The sequence below is a fragment of the Myotis yumanensis genome, unplaced genomic scaffold (assembly GCF_028538775.1).
Source record: "Myotis yumanensis isolate MYYU_CA2020_CCGP unplaced genomic scaffold, mMyoYum1.0.hap1 SCAF_13, whole genome shotgun sequence".
Lineage (NCBI taxonomy): Eukaryota > Metazoa > Chordata > Mammalia > Chiroptera > Vespertilionidae > Myotis > Myotis yumanensis.
In genome coordinates, this window is record NW_027223764.1 from 10988915 (window position 1) to 11004987 (window position 16073).

The following is a 16073-nucleotide window of genomic DNA, read 5'->3' on the forward strand; positions in this document are numbered from 1 at the left end:
TGGCTCCTATAACACAGCACAGATCCCCAGCATCACGACGAGGTGGTAGAGAACGTCTGTGAAACAAAGGAGGCAGCACACTCAGCAACAGCAAGGACCCAGGACTACTCAGCAGGAGCGTTAACAAAGGCGTCCACCTGGGGGTTATCAAGTCGCTTTTCATAAATTCTACACATTTTATACAAAGTCTGCCCTGTCCATCCTTTGCGGGGGTGTGTGTGTGTGGGGGGGTGTTGCTCACTTTCATCAGTACAAAGAATCCAACAGCTACACTTGGGATATGCACCTCTGGCAGATGGGGATCTGACCTTGGATAAGACAGCGATGGTGTATTTCATTGTAGGGCTTTAGCTGTACAACTTCTTTTGCGTCTGGGATTAGAGTCTTAAAAATTCCGTTTACATGATTTCCTGTCACTTCAAGAGTAAATTCTACATCTGTGAGTTTGTGAATAAATAGAACCGTCTTACCCCAGCTCCTTGCATAGTTGCCTCCTTCTCATCATTCAGGTGAGATCCTGGGCCTGGGCTGAAATATCTCCTCCTCTGAGAGGCTTCCCGGGCTGCTAAATCCTTCCCCTCCTCCCCCACCCCAACACTTAGCAAGTATTAGGCAGGGCCGGGGCCTTGCCAACCTCACTACAGTAACTATATGGTCTAGGATAGCGCCTGATGCGGTGTTATAGTCATTATGGCTAACCATTACTGATGTTTGCTGTGTGCTGGGCATTGTTTGGTGCCCTTATCTGTAACATTTAATCCAAACAACGGCCATGTGTGATAGGGCCGTTACTAGCCCAATTTCATAGAGGAAACGGGGGAAGAGAAGGGTGAGGTCCTTGCCCAAGGTGAGTGAGGGGCAGAGTCATAGCAGAAAGTCAAATATTTGTTAAATGAACAGGTCATTGAAAATCACTGATCTGTTCTCTACATGCAGGAAACAAGCAAAGCCATCTGGTGATGTCTTTGCTGAGACTTGGGGAGTGGGCCTTGGTTCTGCTCCATCCAATTTACCCCTGGCCCCTCTCTCCCTGCTCTACCTCCATCCACTCTGCCCAACTCGGGTGCACTTTAAGCAGCGGTCGCCAACCGGTAGTCCATGGACCACTGGTGGTCCGTGAGGTCTGCAAGGTTGGCGACCGCTACTTTAAAGAGTAATTTCTTTAAAACTCTTATAGGCTTTGCTGGGGCCAAAGGTAAGCTTGCTTTAACACACATATCTGCCTGTTGAAAGCTTTGCCCATGACATTTCCCAGAGGCGCCTCTTCTCCTTACCTGAGAAGCTATAGAGACTCGAGAATCCCCTGCCTGTAGTGAGTAAAGAGAGAGAATGCTGAAGGTTTAAGATCAGAGTTATGTTTCTAAAACATAAACTTGTCTCCTCCCCTCATTAAACCACCAGGCTCCCTGGGGCCTTTAGGACAAAGTTTCTAGTGCTATTGCCTGTTCCCCAACGGCTCCCTCTCACACCGTTTTCTCCCCAGCTCTCTCAGGCAGGGGTTGGTCAACTTTCTGGAAAGGGCCAGATAGTAAACATCTCTGCTTTGTGGGCCAGGTGGTCTCTATTTTGACCACTTGCCGCTGTGGATGAAGCATGAAAGCAGCTGGACAAGAATGGCTGGGCCCAAAAAAAACCTTCTTTATAGACACTGAAATTTGAGCTCCCTATAATTCTAATGTGTCATGAAATATGAATCTTCTGATTTTTTTTCTACCACATAAAAAGATTCTTGGCTTGAAGGCCATAAAAAAAATCTAGTGGCAGCCTGGATTACTGTCCCTCCTCCCCATCCCCAGGTATAGTCGGGTAACCTTCAGAGGTCTTCCCTAAGCCCTGGACTAGGTTGAATCCCTTGTCATATACTCTATGGCCCCCTCCCCCAATGCCATTGTTCCTATCTCCCTTTCCTTAGCATTTAAATTCTCTCTCCCCGCAAGATGCTAAATTCTTTAGGACAAAGCCCATGCAGGGCTCCTCTGTTTCTGAAACCCCAGCGCTCAGGCCACCCAGACTTCTGGTTGCCCAATAAAAGTTTGTTGACTTGCACTGGATGTCCCAGCCCATTTCATTTCCTATTATTAATGTTGACGACAGGCATGCGCTGTCTGCAAGCTGGGCATATCCTAATTCCTTGGGGGCATTGGAATTCAGGCCACAGGGTAGCTGGCTAATCTTAACTCCTTGGTTTGGCGTGAGCTATCCATCCCCCAATTAAGAAGCCTCGAGTTGCAGGTGCAGGTTGTGTCTACAGGCACAACTGGTTTGGCAATTCAGTTAAAACGCTCCAACCACCTGTGCCTGTGGACGCAGCCCAGAGCGAGCAGCCACGTGGGCCACAGAGACGCTTACTGAGGAGGGAGAGCTCCACGACCAGGACGCCCCCTGTCTGGTCCCGGAGGAGGCGCTTCCGCTTGTCGCAAGTCTGAGGACCCAGGAGGAGTGCAGGTGAGAGGCGGTGGAAGGCGGGTGGGTGCAGGGAGGGGTGAGAAATGAAACACAGGAGAGAAAGGCGAGAGGTTAAAAGAACAGCCACAAACTTGATGGAGTCCAAATTCCCCAGCGAACAGATATTATTACCTTCTCTTTAAAAAAAACTCAGACATTTTCAGCCCTTCTTTCCCGGGAGGGAAGGAGGAACCCTCTACTGTACTGATTCTTCGCGCTGGCATGGGAGGGATGAGCAATTTGGGGGAGGGGGTAAGAAATAAGGCTTTTCCACCCTGGCCGGTTTTGCTCAGTGGATAAAGCGTCGCCCTGTGGACGGAAGGGTCCCGGGTTTGATTCCGGTCAAGGGAGTTGCAGGCTCAATCCCCAGTAAGGGGTGTGCAGGAGGCAGCTGATCAATGATTCTCATCATTGATGTTTCTATCTCTCTCTCCCTCTTTCTTCCTCTCTGAAATCAGTAAAAATATATTAAAAAGGAAAGAAAGAAAAAAGAAAGAATGGTGGCTTTTCCTACAGTCACTCTCAGCAGAGTGGAGAGGTGGACACATTCAAAGTGTGTTCTAGTTCATTTTTTTAAATGTCATGCCATTAATATCCCTTTACCAACTGTTACATGTCTCTTGCTCCCTTCTCTTTCTCTATTTGTGCTCATACGTGACCATTTTCTGGCCAAATGAATCAGAGAGGATGATCGTATGTCTGTTGGTTATGATAGGCCAGTGGGCAGCGCCCCCTTCAGAAATGCCGTGTCCTCCTCACCAAGCGTTTTAGCCCCGACAGATCTGAGAGATAAACATTTGGTAGGTAACCCTTTAGGTCTCTACACAGAGGTTCTCGCTTCAGGGTGACCCAGAAGTAACAGAAGGGCTTGGGAAAGCACAGATGGGGGGGCACCCAGAGTTTCTGCCTCAGGTGGTCTGGGGCGGGACTGAGGATTTGCATGCCTAACAGGTTCCCAGGCGATACTAAAGCTGCCCTGGTCCACACTTTAGATACAGTGGTTCTCAACCTTCTGGCCCTTTAAATACAGTTCCTCATGTTGTGACCCAACCATAAAATTATTTTCGTTGCTATTTCATAACTGTAATGTTGCTACTGTTATGAATCGTAATGTAAATATCTGATATGCAGGATGGTCTCAGGCGACCCCTGTGAAAGGGTCATTCGACTGCCAAGGGGGTCGCGACCCACAGGTTGAGAACCTCTGCTAGAACCACTGCCTAGAGGAGTAGGGTCACGTCCAGTCGCAATAAAACTGTCTCCAAATCTGCTACACCTGTTGATTGATGCTGTTGAAACTTCTCGTGGGGGGAGGGGCTGAGGAGGGGAAACTATTCAGTCAAGAGCTAAAAATACCCGCCTTTTGACTTCCATCCAGAACCTATTGCTACCACTGAGATTTTACATCTCCCTTGTGCTTTTACCTTTTTCAAAGCATTTCCACGTCTGGCATCACTTTTATCTTACCTCCCCTTGGCTCTCTGAAAAGGAAAGGGTCCCCGTGACTGGTCCCCACTCCGTCTTGGGAGAAGAGGAAGCCAGGCTCTGAGGTTAAGTGACACGTGCCAGACTGTGCAGCCTGGTGGCAGGGTGGACAGGGCCCAGCATGTCTGCCCCACACCCAGTATCCTTTCCTCCAGAATGTCCTCAGCACTCAGCTGCCCTGGTCTGGTTACAGTTTCCCGGCTAAAAATACAGCCTCTCCAATGCCAGCCCCCCCAACGTTCTCGCTGTGGGGAGAGGTGGCTCACCACTGGGCAGGAGAGCTTCTCGCTGTCGCAAATGAACGTCTCACAGTGTAACCAAACCTTGGAGAGCTTGGGGATGTTCTGGAACCGGAAGGCGTTGAATTGGAAGGTTGCCCTGTGATCTTTCCCGTTCTCATGCACCAGGACGGTTTCATCGGTGGGGCAGCTGAAGCACATGGGGGTGGGGCGGGGAGAGGGGGAGGGAAGAGAGAAGATGTTACCCTGTGACAGAGCAAGAGCCTCTCGGGCAGGTTCATGCAGAGCAGCACCCCCCTCGGGGCTCCTCCACAGCCCGTTATCCTTCCGGATCCCTGTGACTGGCAGCATCTCACTCCTCCCCAGGACTCTGGGGTCAAGGTGAGGAGCTCTGAGATGGGTGTGGTCCTCCCCACTCTACAGCCAGGCTACATCTGGTGTGGGGCGGTACTTATGAGAAGTCCCCCACCTGCTAGGGCACCGCACATCTGTCCCCCACTCCCCCTCCTCCCCCCCGAGGACGGGTGTGTACAGACTCCCTGCATGTGTAAAGAGAGAGACAGCGGTGCCAGGACAGCATTTCCCATGGTGCTGCCATCGCCACCTGCGTCCAAGTCACACCCAACTCATGTCTCTCTGAGTGCATCATGAGGCTTTGCCTTATGCTATATAAATTCCCTCTCTGTTTCATTATATAATTACCTTTGTAAAAATGTGGTCATACTTTTAATATAAGAACAGGAAAAAAAAGACTGGAAGGATGCCATCTAAGTGTTCACCCTGGCTGTTATGGAGTGGTGGAATTATGGACAGCTTTTGTTTTCTTCTTTGTACTGTTTATGTGTTAGTCCCAAATGTAACAGTTGCCGTCAAAGAGAAAAATAATGACACAGATGGGCATTTGTTGAAGCCACTTGTTCCCCCCCCGGGGGCCGTTTGGCAATGTGGTCGTCAGGACTTGGGGAAGGTGTTACTGGCATCTGGTGGGCAGAGGCCAGGGATGCTGTCCGACATTGTGCAATGCTCAGACGCCCCTCCCCCATCCCTCCCCCCACCCCACCCCCCCACACACACAATGAAGGATGACCCAGCCCAACAGGTCATGGTGTCGAGGTCGAGAAACCCTGGTTTAAGCAAAACACTTTTCATTTACCAAACACATCCTGATTCCCTATTCAAGTTCCAGACACTCAACCAGGTGTCGGAAACAGTTAGTCATTCCTGGGAATGTACAGCGGGGCCCACACGAGTGGGGGGGTTCATTGTCTGCAGGTGACAGGAGCACCGGAATCTGTCCTCTGTGGAAAAGGGCTGTGGGTTCAAAAGCTTCAGACCACTGGCCAACGCTAATGCACCCCCCGCCACCCCCAGAGCGTGTCTCTGACTATCAATCCAACTCCACATGCCCCAGAGAGCAGCCCAGCTACTCGGAGGAGCTTCATGATATACCTTCCCACCCCTCTCACCAGAACCAGACATCAGGGGCCGAGTCAGCGACAGGACTGAGGAATGTTAACTCTGAGAATTAGTGAGTGGAGCCAGGCTTGAACGCTGTGCCTTATATCGGGACCAGGGGTCAGAGGCCAGCCTCTGGTGGTGGTGGCCTCGGCGCAGCGAAAGAGCCGGGGACATTTTCCGAGCTGTGAAACAAGACTCTTAGAGGATCATTTGGTCAACAAACCTGAGATTCTTGTACAAACTCAAGACGTGAGTTCTTAAAATAGTTCCCTGAAGCCGAAGTGCCCAAGGCATGGTATCAGCCAGTGGAAAACAATGTAGTAGTGTCAGGGGGGTGGGGAGGCGGCAAGTCATGGGCAGGACTAGAGGCCCTGGCACTGCTGCCTCTTGGCAATGGCCATGGCACCTGCCCCTCTGGGGCTGATCTCTCTGGGTGGTGGAGTGCCCATAGGTAGGTTTCCACACCATCACCACGGGCGTCTCTTTCCCTACATAGGATCAAACTTCCTGACGATTCATCTACTCTAAACTTGCCAGGCACTCTTGAAAAGTGGGTTTTCCATCCTAGCTGGATAGAGCATCAACCTGCGGACTTTAGGGTCCTGGGTTCGATTCCGGTCAAGGGCACATGTCTGGGTTTCGGGCTCGATTTCCAGTGGGGGGACATGCAGGAGGCAGCCGATCAATGATTCTCTCTCATCGTTGATGTTTCTACCTCTCGCTCCCTCTCCCTTCCTCTCTGAAATCAATAAAAATATATTTAAAAAAAGAAAAGAAAAGAAAAGTAGGCTTTCCTGCAAAAGGGCCTAGTGTGACCCCAAAGGATCTGGGAGGTTGTGGACTTCCTTGTTCTCCCCATTGGCACTGGTCTTCATGTATATCGTATGTATCCCCAACCTCAAGGGCCACTTCCACTAAGCAGGCTATGGAAATAGATCAGGGCTTCCTCCCTATGGCTGTGCTTAAATGCAGATTCCCAGGGTCCACCCAGGGACCCTCTTTTGTGGTAAGTTTACAGCGTGCCTGCATGCGTGACAGTCATACCCTCTCCCCCTCGTAATTCCTGTGCACACTGGTGAGGGACGCTTGTACAGACTATTCCAACACCCAAGCATTCCTTTTCCTTTCACATTGCATATCTGTCAGGTGAGCAACGGCCCCAGAACTCTCTGCAGGAGGGCAATCCCATGATTAGCAATTGCCCCTGTGTGGCCATTGTCTGAGAGGTTCCCCATGCCGGGTGGTAATTTCAGGTCCAGTTGGTCAATGATTTGTTTCAGAATCTCCCTGAGATTGTGCCATTATCAACAGAACCTAAGTGAATCACTCACTGACAGATGTGAAATACGCACCGACACTAAGCTCCCATCTCTGCAGGAAGCTTTGCTGGGTTGCTCTGATGGGGGTCTACAGGCCTGTCCTATTCATACCCCCCAGGGAGATCACGCCTGAGCATGGATTGACTGTCCTCTTACTAGTTCTGGACTTTGGGCAAGTTTCTGACCCTCAGTTTGTGCCTCAGTTTTCTCATCCATAAAGTAGAGGTTATTATACTACTTACTTAATAGGGGTTTAAAGAAACGTAAATAAATCAATATTTGCAAAGCACCGGGCTGGAGCAGTGCCTGGTATGTTGTAAGTGCTTTATAGGTGTTTGTTAAATAAAAATAAAGAGTTAAAGGTCCAAAGTAGCTCGGCCTTTATTGCCTAATCATTTTTGCCCCTGACCCCAGTGTTTACTCGTGCCCTGCTGGGTTCTGGAAATAACCAGGTCGCACTGGCCTGCTTTGGTCTGGGGAGGGCTCTTCTGTGTTTACTGGAGATAACATTTGCATCTCCAGTCTAGATCCACTTCGCCTCTGTTTTCCAAAGTTACAATTCTAAGTGTTTCTGAGCAATTGTCATCTCAAGCTTGACCTGTCATCCCTGTGCTCAAGGAAAATCCAAAGTCCTTTATCCAGAAAGCCCCATCCCCAGCATCCACCAACAAATAATTCTTCCCCTTCACAAGCGCAGACTCAACAATACAAAGCCATCTTTGTCACATATTCCTCCCTTCTCTGCACAGCACATCCAATTGGATGCTAAGCTTTTATCATTCCTGCCTCCCTTGGATGATCATCCATTCACATGGCTGCACCTCGGGTCAGGTATTGTCACCTTTGGTTCAATAGGCACCACTGCACCTAACTAACCTGGCCTTTCCACCTGCCAGGTATTGTTTCTCAACCATCCTAGGTAGGACTTCCAGACTTGCCTTTCTGTTGTGCAATGCCAATACTTCAGTCCTCTACTCAAAACTGTTGAGGTCTTCATTATCTACTGAATTAATAATAAAAACGATGATACTATTTAAGTCAGTTGGATACTGAGTAGGTACTCCATCTAAGCTTTCCTCGTGGATTATCTAATTTAGTCCTCATCAGGGTTCTGGTGTCACACTGATTGGATTTGAACACATGCCCCCTCCCCACATGCAGACTATGTGACATTACTTAACCCCTTTTGTGCCTCAGTTTCCTCATCTGGGAAATGGGGATGGTAGGAACAACACCTAGCTGTTGTAAGGCAAATGAGTTAATATATGTTAAAGCAATCAAAACAGTGCCTCGTATCAGAAAGCACAATATACATGTTTGCTAGTATCAGTACTCAGCCTGGAAGCAAGGAGGATGTCCTTAATGAACTCAAGAGGCTCTATCTCTTCCACCCAAGCTATCCCGAGCCCTGGATCTGCCTGACCCCACCTCTGCGCCCTGGGCACCAGAGAGCAGTACCTACCCCTTGTTGATCAGCTGCCACTGCAAGGGATACATGAAATCAGCCGAGGGTGTGGCCCAGCAACTGTTCAAAACCACTTTAAACCTGGAAATGAAACAAAACGCATCGCTTTGAGCCAGAGAGGTGTATGCCTCGAAACATCTGGTGATTGAAAAGTCTCTCGGCTAGTCTTTTTTTTTTCTTCCCTCTTCTTTGTCTTTAAACATATAAAATGGAGAAAATGTACTTACCTAACGCTCAGCCCTTTGGCTTCTACTCCTGCAAACAGGTCTGAACCGATTTCAGATGTCTCCAGGACAAAAGGGGCTTCTTTCTTAATGGAGAACTTGGCATTCTTTGGAAGGAAATTGACACTGGGCATTATGACCTCTCAGACTGGGTTGGGCAGGAGCAGATGAATTGGGATGGGGTGAGGGTGGGGATCAACCCAAAGGGCACGGGCACATGAGACCACAGTGAGAAACTCCCAGAACCAGAAAAGCTCTACCTCCTAGGACGCTGGTGCCCCTTAGAAGGGATGAGGACATCACATGTCTGGATTTGCTCGTCACAGTGAGACACTCACTGTATGTCTCACCTGTGCCAAAGAGGAATGATCCAAGAATCCTGGGCTAATCCTGGCTCCCACCACTAACCTGGGCCTCAACTTCCCATCTTCAAAATAGGAATAACCTTTGCCTTCTCCTACCTTGCAGAAATCTTTTTATGATGGTGACTTTGTTTAATAGAAGCATAAAGCTTAAACCAGGATACTAGCTAAAATATTGAGGTTAGTGGACTTGGAGCTTTGCAGAACTGCAATAGGTAAACAGTGGCAGCAAGGATATCTAGTTAAAATGGACTTTAACCCCCGCCATGGTTCAAGTTCAGGGGATTTGCTGAGAGGCCTCAGAATCATCTTCTAGCAATTCTTACATTATTTTACTGATTTCAAGTCTTGCCAGGGCTCCTAGACTCAAGTCACCTAGAAATCAGATGTTTTCTTCCCATATGTCAGTCCCTTCCACCATTGAAATGGTTGCAATAATTAAACAAGAAAGTTCTTAATCACAGGTGATTTACTAGCTTAATATGTGCATTGAAGTGACAGATTAACAGTGGTGTTTAATGTTTTTTGTTATTTTCTGAGATTTGTCATATTTCAAGAGACTATTTCCAAACGTGGGACCTTACCTGGGGACCACACAGTAGTCCCCAACCAACTCAGAGCTGCTGCTCCCAGCTCCATCTCCTAGGGTTCCGCCAGCAGAATATTAAAATAGTGGAATAATGCCTCTACTCTCAGAGGAATCTGCCTGATTTTGTTTCAAATCTACACTGTTGATTTCATTTCTGAAGCAAAACACTTTTAATGGTCAGTTTCTTCACTGTTCAGCACAGTACCCCCCTGCTTTCTTTATAACATGAAAATTAGGGACCTATTCCCAGATAGCTTCCCCCTATAATACCTGTAGAGTTTGTTTTGGCATCCCAGGAAACGGACACACCACATAAACTACTCACTCAGTGAACAGGATGGAAGAGCAGCTTGAAAAATCATGCCACCTAGGCCCTTCACCTGACCAAAAGATTAAGTCACCACTAGTGAGGATGGGCACATCTAGATTGATAGCAGATCACGTGGGCAAATTCTGGGAGTTGATTTTGCTCACAAGCTCAATGTGAGATAGCAGAGAAAGAAAACTACCCACAGCTAAAATTGTCCTAGAACATGTTCCTAGAATTTTCCAGAATCTAGAAGATCACCTCTGATTCGCTGTGCCTTGCATTGGTCTGATAAGTTCAAGAATGTAATATTTCAGTTCTGGGCTCTGCTTTTCGACAGGGGCATTGACCAAGTGGCCCATCCAGAGAGTGACTAGGATGAGGAATGAGCCAACAGTGGGAAGATGTTTAGCTTGCGAAAGACAAGCTCGAGATAGTTGAAGGACTATCAGCAACATTAGTACATGGTGTGATTCCAGAAGACAGAACCAAGACCAATGGGCCAAATCACACACTGATCTGAAACAGAAAGGCCCGAATTGCCTTTCTCCTTGGAAGAGATAGGGAGCACACCTCTCAGCAATCTTGAGAAGGGTTTCGGACTTTGCATGGAAAGTCAAGGTTGATCACCTCGGAGGTTTGTTCTGACTCTGGAAGTCTGTAATTTTGGCCTCTTGCTTGTATTTGTTTCATCCCAAGCTTTTTCATTTGTCTCTAAGAGGAGTGGTCAGTACTATTTCGATTGAATGCGTCACCCTAATCCCACACTGATATGGATGTTCAACCCTATAAAAGTAAACAATGCTTGTTCTAGAATCTAGATGCTCTCAGAGTTTCCACTTTAAATGGAGTCAAAGGCTAAAATCATAAGAATGGCTACTTTCATGGGCACTTACCTTGTGCTGAGCAGTCTGGTAAGTGCTTCATAATGGCGTATTTAATTTAATCCTCATAACAAACCCATGGGGTAAATACTATTATTATCCCTATTTGACAAATACATTGGTGGAAGCCCAGAGAGGTTAACTAACTTGCTCAAGGTCACACAGTTAGGAATGGTAGAACCAGGCTTTCAAACCAATGGTGTGACACCAAAGCCTATTTCTTAACCACAGCGCTAAGCTGACAACCTTCCTTTATTTTGGATTGGGAGTCAAAATAAGTTTTTGCCAAGAATACCAACCATGTGCCATTGGTAGAGTGGGTGGGAGGGGTAGGGAGAGAAGAGAGGAAGAATAGCGAGGAGAACCGGTGTTTTTGGAGCCCAGCATTTGGAGTTCTCAGGATCCTAAGCAATTAGCAGAGCACTGATTCTATTGTGCAATCTGGGGCACCGCTCTGTCACTGGTAATTTGATGGAAATATATGCAGGGAGCAGCTGTTTCTTCAGAAACACACAAGAATGCTCTCAAAGTGGAAAAAGGGAGGAGAAGAAAAATACCAACTGTGTGGTTCAGGCATAGGAAACAGCCCACAGTGGGACTATTAATCAGCATGAAAAAAATCTGTTGTAACAGCAGAGCCCCCTTTTTGCAGAGCCTGTTTGTCCTGTAAAGGTTGTGGTGGGCCCCAGAGGAGACCGTAGCCTCATTTCTAGAAGAGTTCAAGTAGCCATCCTGTGAAGTCTGCATATCAGCCCAGAGGATGGCCTGGGTGACGCTAAGGATATGCCTCTTACTCTTTTTTCTTCTTTTAAAAAAGAATAGACTGCTTCCAGTTCTAAATTTCGATATTTATGTCTGAAACTTAGCCCAACATGACTGATGGTGGGTGATAATTTTCGACAATCCTGGTGCCTCTCCATTTCCCACTGTTGTAAATTCTTCATGGGCTGATATCTATAATTTTATCTGGTTAAAATAACAATCACGTATTTCCGGACAGGGACTCGGTGGCAAAGACAGCCTGTCATTAGAACATCCCCTGAGACTCTTGTCAATGTGTGAAGCCTATTTTTCTCTCTAAACAAAGTTCATCAGTTATTGCAGTGGTTTGGGTATCCTTTCATCACCCTGGCTCTCATCACTGCATTTACCTTCCTGATCACAGGTCCAGGGGGTTATATGAGGTTAATGGGGTTATTTTTATTCAGGACTTAACTACTAGTGTGTGTGGCCAGGGACAGATCTAGGTTTTCTGGGACCTTGAAGCTTACTTAATTTGGAGTGCCCTCTTTAATTAAAAGGATCAAAAATTTCAATACAAAAATTAGACACAAGGCCTTGAAAGGGGTCTGTGCAAGTTAGGGGCGGTAAAACTTCAGCTTCATTCCCTTCATAGTCAGTCTGCCTCAAAGAGCAGGGTTAGGAGATCTGGGTCCCAGACTGGGCACTGCTCTGAACTACCTCTGGGATCTGGGGCAGGTCACTTCCTCCTCTGGGCTTCAGATCCTCATCTATAAAATGGACCAGGTAATATTAGGGTCTCTTCTAGCTCTCCCCTTCTGAGTTCAGCAGGGTTAATAGCTTCCAGGGAGTCAGTAAAGCAAGCTCAAAGAGTTCAAGGTTAGGGGGGTTCCATATAGTTGTTTTCTTTGTGAAATGAATGGGTTGGGCATGATGGCCTCTAAGGATATCTTCTAGTTCTTTATAAAGATTTCTATTTCTGCTTGTGTCTTCCTCTAGCCCACTGGGCTAGTGTCACTGTAGATCTGCCTCCTCCCTGAAAGCTGCAGGTTTAAAAAAATAAAGCATCCCTTCGTAACAGAAGTGCAGCTGGGCTAGTGGCCATTCTGTTTTTAGTTTCTCTGGAGCACTTAATTCGAGAGAGACCAAACTGTGCCTTTAGCTTCAATGTCAACATAGGCAGCCTGCCCAACTTAGTCCATGAGGAAGCCCATGGACTGAAGGGCTTTGAGGCCTAAGAACTAGGCAGCAGAGGCAAATCCCACCTCTCTCCTTAGCTGTGGCCCAGGCAAGAAGCTCACTACTCTGTGCAAATGTTTTAACACAAGCTAGATCCTAAATATAAATCTCTAGAGTAGGCTGCAGTGGAAACTAAACTTGATTAAGAGTTAGACATTGGCTGTTTTGCTATCTCTTGACCCTTGGCAACTCACAGGATTTCTTTTGCCTCAATATTCTTATCTATGAAATGGGAAGGCTGACTGACCTCTTTTCTCTGTAGTACCTCTCAGCTCTTCCATCCAGTCTAGGAATCTGCCTTCCTGCTGCATGTAGTTTTTAAAGAGGTTTAAAGTTAGACCAAACCTTACATCTCAGCTTGAATGTAAGAATGGAGTTCTGCAAAGAGCTTAGGGAAGAGTGAATCCTAAGGAAGGATCCCATCCTCTCCTCGAGAGGCCACAGGGCAGTCACGGGAACCTGGAGACCACTTACAGTGTAGAAGTTGAGAGACAATTGGCTTTCAAATGTGCCCATGCTCCCGTTCTTCACGTGAACAGTGGCCACTCTGAAAAGGGGAGAGAATTTTGCATAAGGACTGAAACATGCCTGATTGACAAGGACTGCAGAGCACACGCAAGGCAGCCAGCCCCCCACTCTCTGAGAAACTTACCTCTGGTCAAAGGCAGCCTGGTTCACCAAGTAGGTGGAGTGGTAGGTGCAGGAGAAGGAGTAGTTCACAGGCTGGTTCTTCACGATCACTGTGCTGTCATTGGAAACAATGTGGCTGTAGAAGTGGTAGATGGGGGGCTTGTACTGGAGGAAGGAAGAAGGCAGTTAAGGTGGACCTGTACCCCCATGAGGAGAAGGACGATTCTGGGAAAAGTAATTGAAGTTGGCTCAGAAAAATACCCCATGGGCAGACATGAATATCTGCCATTGAGAGCAGCACCCATTCTTTTTGTCTGGGTGGGTTGATCATTTTTATAAAGAGTTCTTGAGCCTGTCCAACTACGATTGTTTAAAATAATTTAAGTTGAATGCTGTATACTGAATGTTGTTTCCACTCCAACTAGTGGCTTTATTGGGAGGTCGCAGATTTCTCCTCTGTCATAAAGGATATGCAAGAGGTTGTCTATGGTTCCTTTAAATTCTGATGACCTTTCCTGGGTAGTTCACAAGAGCTCATTATGAATTGTGTTGTAGTTTGGTTACTCCTTTACAATGCCCTTTACCACCAGTTCAAAGCCTGGGGCAGAGGAAGAGTGGCAGCTTTTGAGCACAGGCTCAGAACTCAAAGCAAAGTAGAGGTGGGAAATGTATGTTGTTCTATTCACAGAAGGTGGCCTAGCTGGCTCTGGCAACCAATTAAGAGAATAAAATTCAAATCCAAAGAGTCACCTAAACTAGGCAGAAGAGAAGAATTTAAACGACATTGACATCCCAGGAAATGAGATTAACTCTTAAAAGGAAATGGGTGAATTCTAAATCTTTCTAAGAATGGACAGCAGACATCTTATTCTTAGGCACAGCTCTCATCTTAGCGACTCATTGTGTGGTCTGAACTTACCTCGGACTGCGTTCCACAATAGGACTTGTTTTTAGGTGACAAATCTGGGATTACAAATTGGTAGTATCCTCCTTCATGGACCCCATTGTAACACAGCCCGCCCAGGGCCAGCTGATGTACTTCCCATCCATAGGGACACTCGGGGATTTTGGTGATGATGGTTTTTGGGTAACAGAACACAAGAATGACATCTAGAAAGAGGATACATATGGTTGGAAATCAGATATGGTGATCATAGTGATCTACATAAGTATCAGTGGGTACTAGCGATACCCGAACATGCAAAAACAATTGGTTAAAAACATTTCCCCTGTTATTCTTCATGGGCTGTGACAAAAGTTGTCCTAAACCTCAGTTATTCAAGTTCCAGTTTTATGGTTTTTGCTACATCTGTGTGATATCTGCATGATACTTAATATGTGTTCAAAATTCCCCCACTTTTAAACTTTAATTTATTTCAAGGAATGTATCTGTGAAATAAGATTGGATTGATTGGATATATATATCTATGGTGTCCCCCCAAAATGTACACACACTTTGAATTATTAATTCCAATGGGTTAAATCTGAAAAGAAAGAATCTTCAATTGACCTATCAGAAAACAAGTGCGTATACATTTTTTGGGACACCCTGTATATATATTTTAAATCCCATGAAAATAAGCACATAACTTAAAATAAAAAATGTCCATTCATTTAAAAAATGTCCATTCACATGAAACGATAATCCATGGCACAGGATAGAAATTCAAATCAAGTGGAAAATATTTTTAAAAGTGGAGATTTTATCTCTATCTATCCATCTATTCTTTGATTTTTTAGAAAGCCTAATTTTATCTAGTACATTTTTTTACTTATGGGAAAATTCTGATTGGCACTTGTGGGGGTGGGGGTGGGGCTTAAGTGCTTCTACTTGGCTCTATGCAGAGCTCTGAGCTTTGCAAAGGGAGGTTTCAGGGCAACTCCAAGAAGAGGCCTAGCGCCAGGGCGTACCTGCTTTATTCGGAGTGCAGGACTTCGCAGAGGCTTCCACAAAGACGGCCAACAGGACGAAGGCCCTCATCATCATTGCTTCTCAGAACCTGGTCTTGGCCAGGTGGCCAAACCAAGCTGGCCAGATGTTCACGGTCCTGCCAGGGCCTGAGCCTCGATCATTCTAGGTCAGAAACAGGAGCGAGAAATGAAAAGGAAGGGTGAGAACAAAGCAGCGCACACAGTCTTTGGGGGGATTTCCAAGGGAGATCCGTAATGCCATCCGCCTCCTCTTTCTAATGGTTCCTGGTCTGCACTGAGAGGCAAAAAGTGGGGCTCATACCACGGGGAGCGTCAATAACACATGGAGTTGCTCATGTTCCCGACTGCTTCATTCTCTCCGGACTGTGGATGCTGCCTCCCAGATGCCGCCCAATTCTCCGGCCCCGGTCCTAGCTCGACTTTATACAGGCTGAGGGTGTAAAAGAAACCGGCTCCAGATAAACCACAATGAACACGCATTATCCACGGCGGGGGGAATAAAGGGGACTTTGCACAATAATCCGATGGGAAGCTCAGTTACGGCCACTTGAGTCTAATTTCTTTTACTTCAGAGGGTTGAAAACCTTTTTTTTTAACCACTTCCACCATGATTAGAATAAACAAATTTTTCCCCCTTGTACAAAAAAATAACTGATTGGAGGCAACCTAATTTCTACACAGTTTTAGGTGACAATTTTCATTCTTTACATCTTGCTTTCTTTTTTTTATAGGTAAACTCTCTAAACTTTGAACT

General features: G+C 46.6%; 1 protein-coding gene across 1 annotated transcript; it reads right to left on the reverse strand.

The window, feature by feature from the left end:
* Positions 1–6: 6 nt before the first annotated feature.
* On the reverse strand, positions 7–15374 carry TECTB (tectorin beta). The gene is made up of 10 exons (XM_070431817.1): positions 15299–15374; positions 14307–14497; positions 13410–13552; positions 13232–13304; positions 8639–8742; positions 8409–8492; positions 4197–4359; positions 2350–2422; positions 1275–1307; positions 7–56 (listed from the first exon to the last, which is right to left on the reverse strand). The coding sequence occupies exons 1-10, from the start codon at positions 15372–15374 to the stop codon at positions 7–9; spliced, it is 990 nt and encodes a 329-aa protein (XP_070287918.1).
* Positions 15375–16073: the final 699 nt, after the last annotated feature.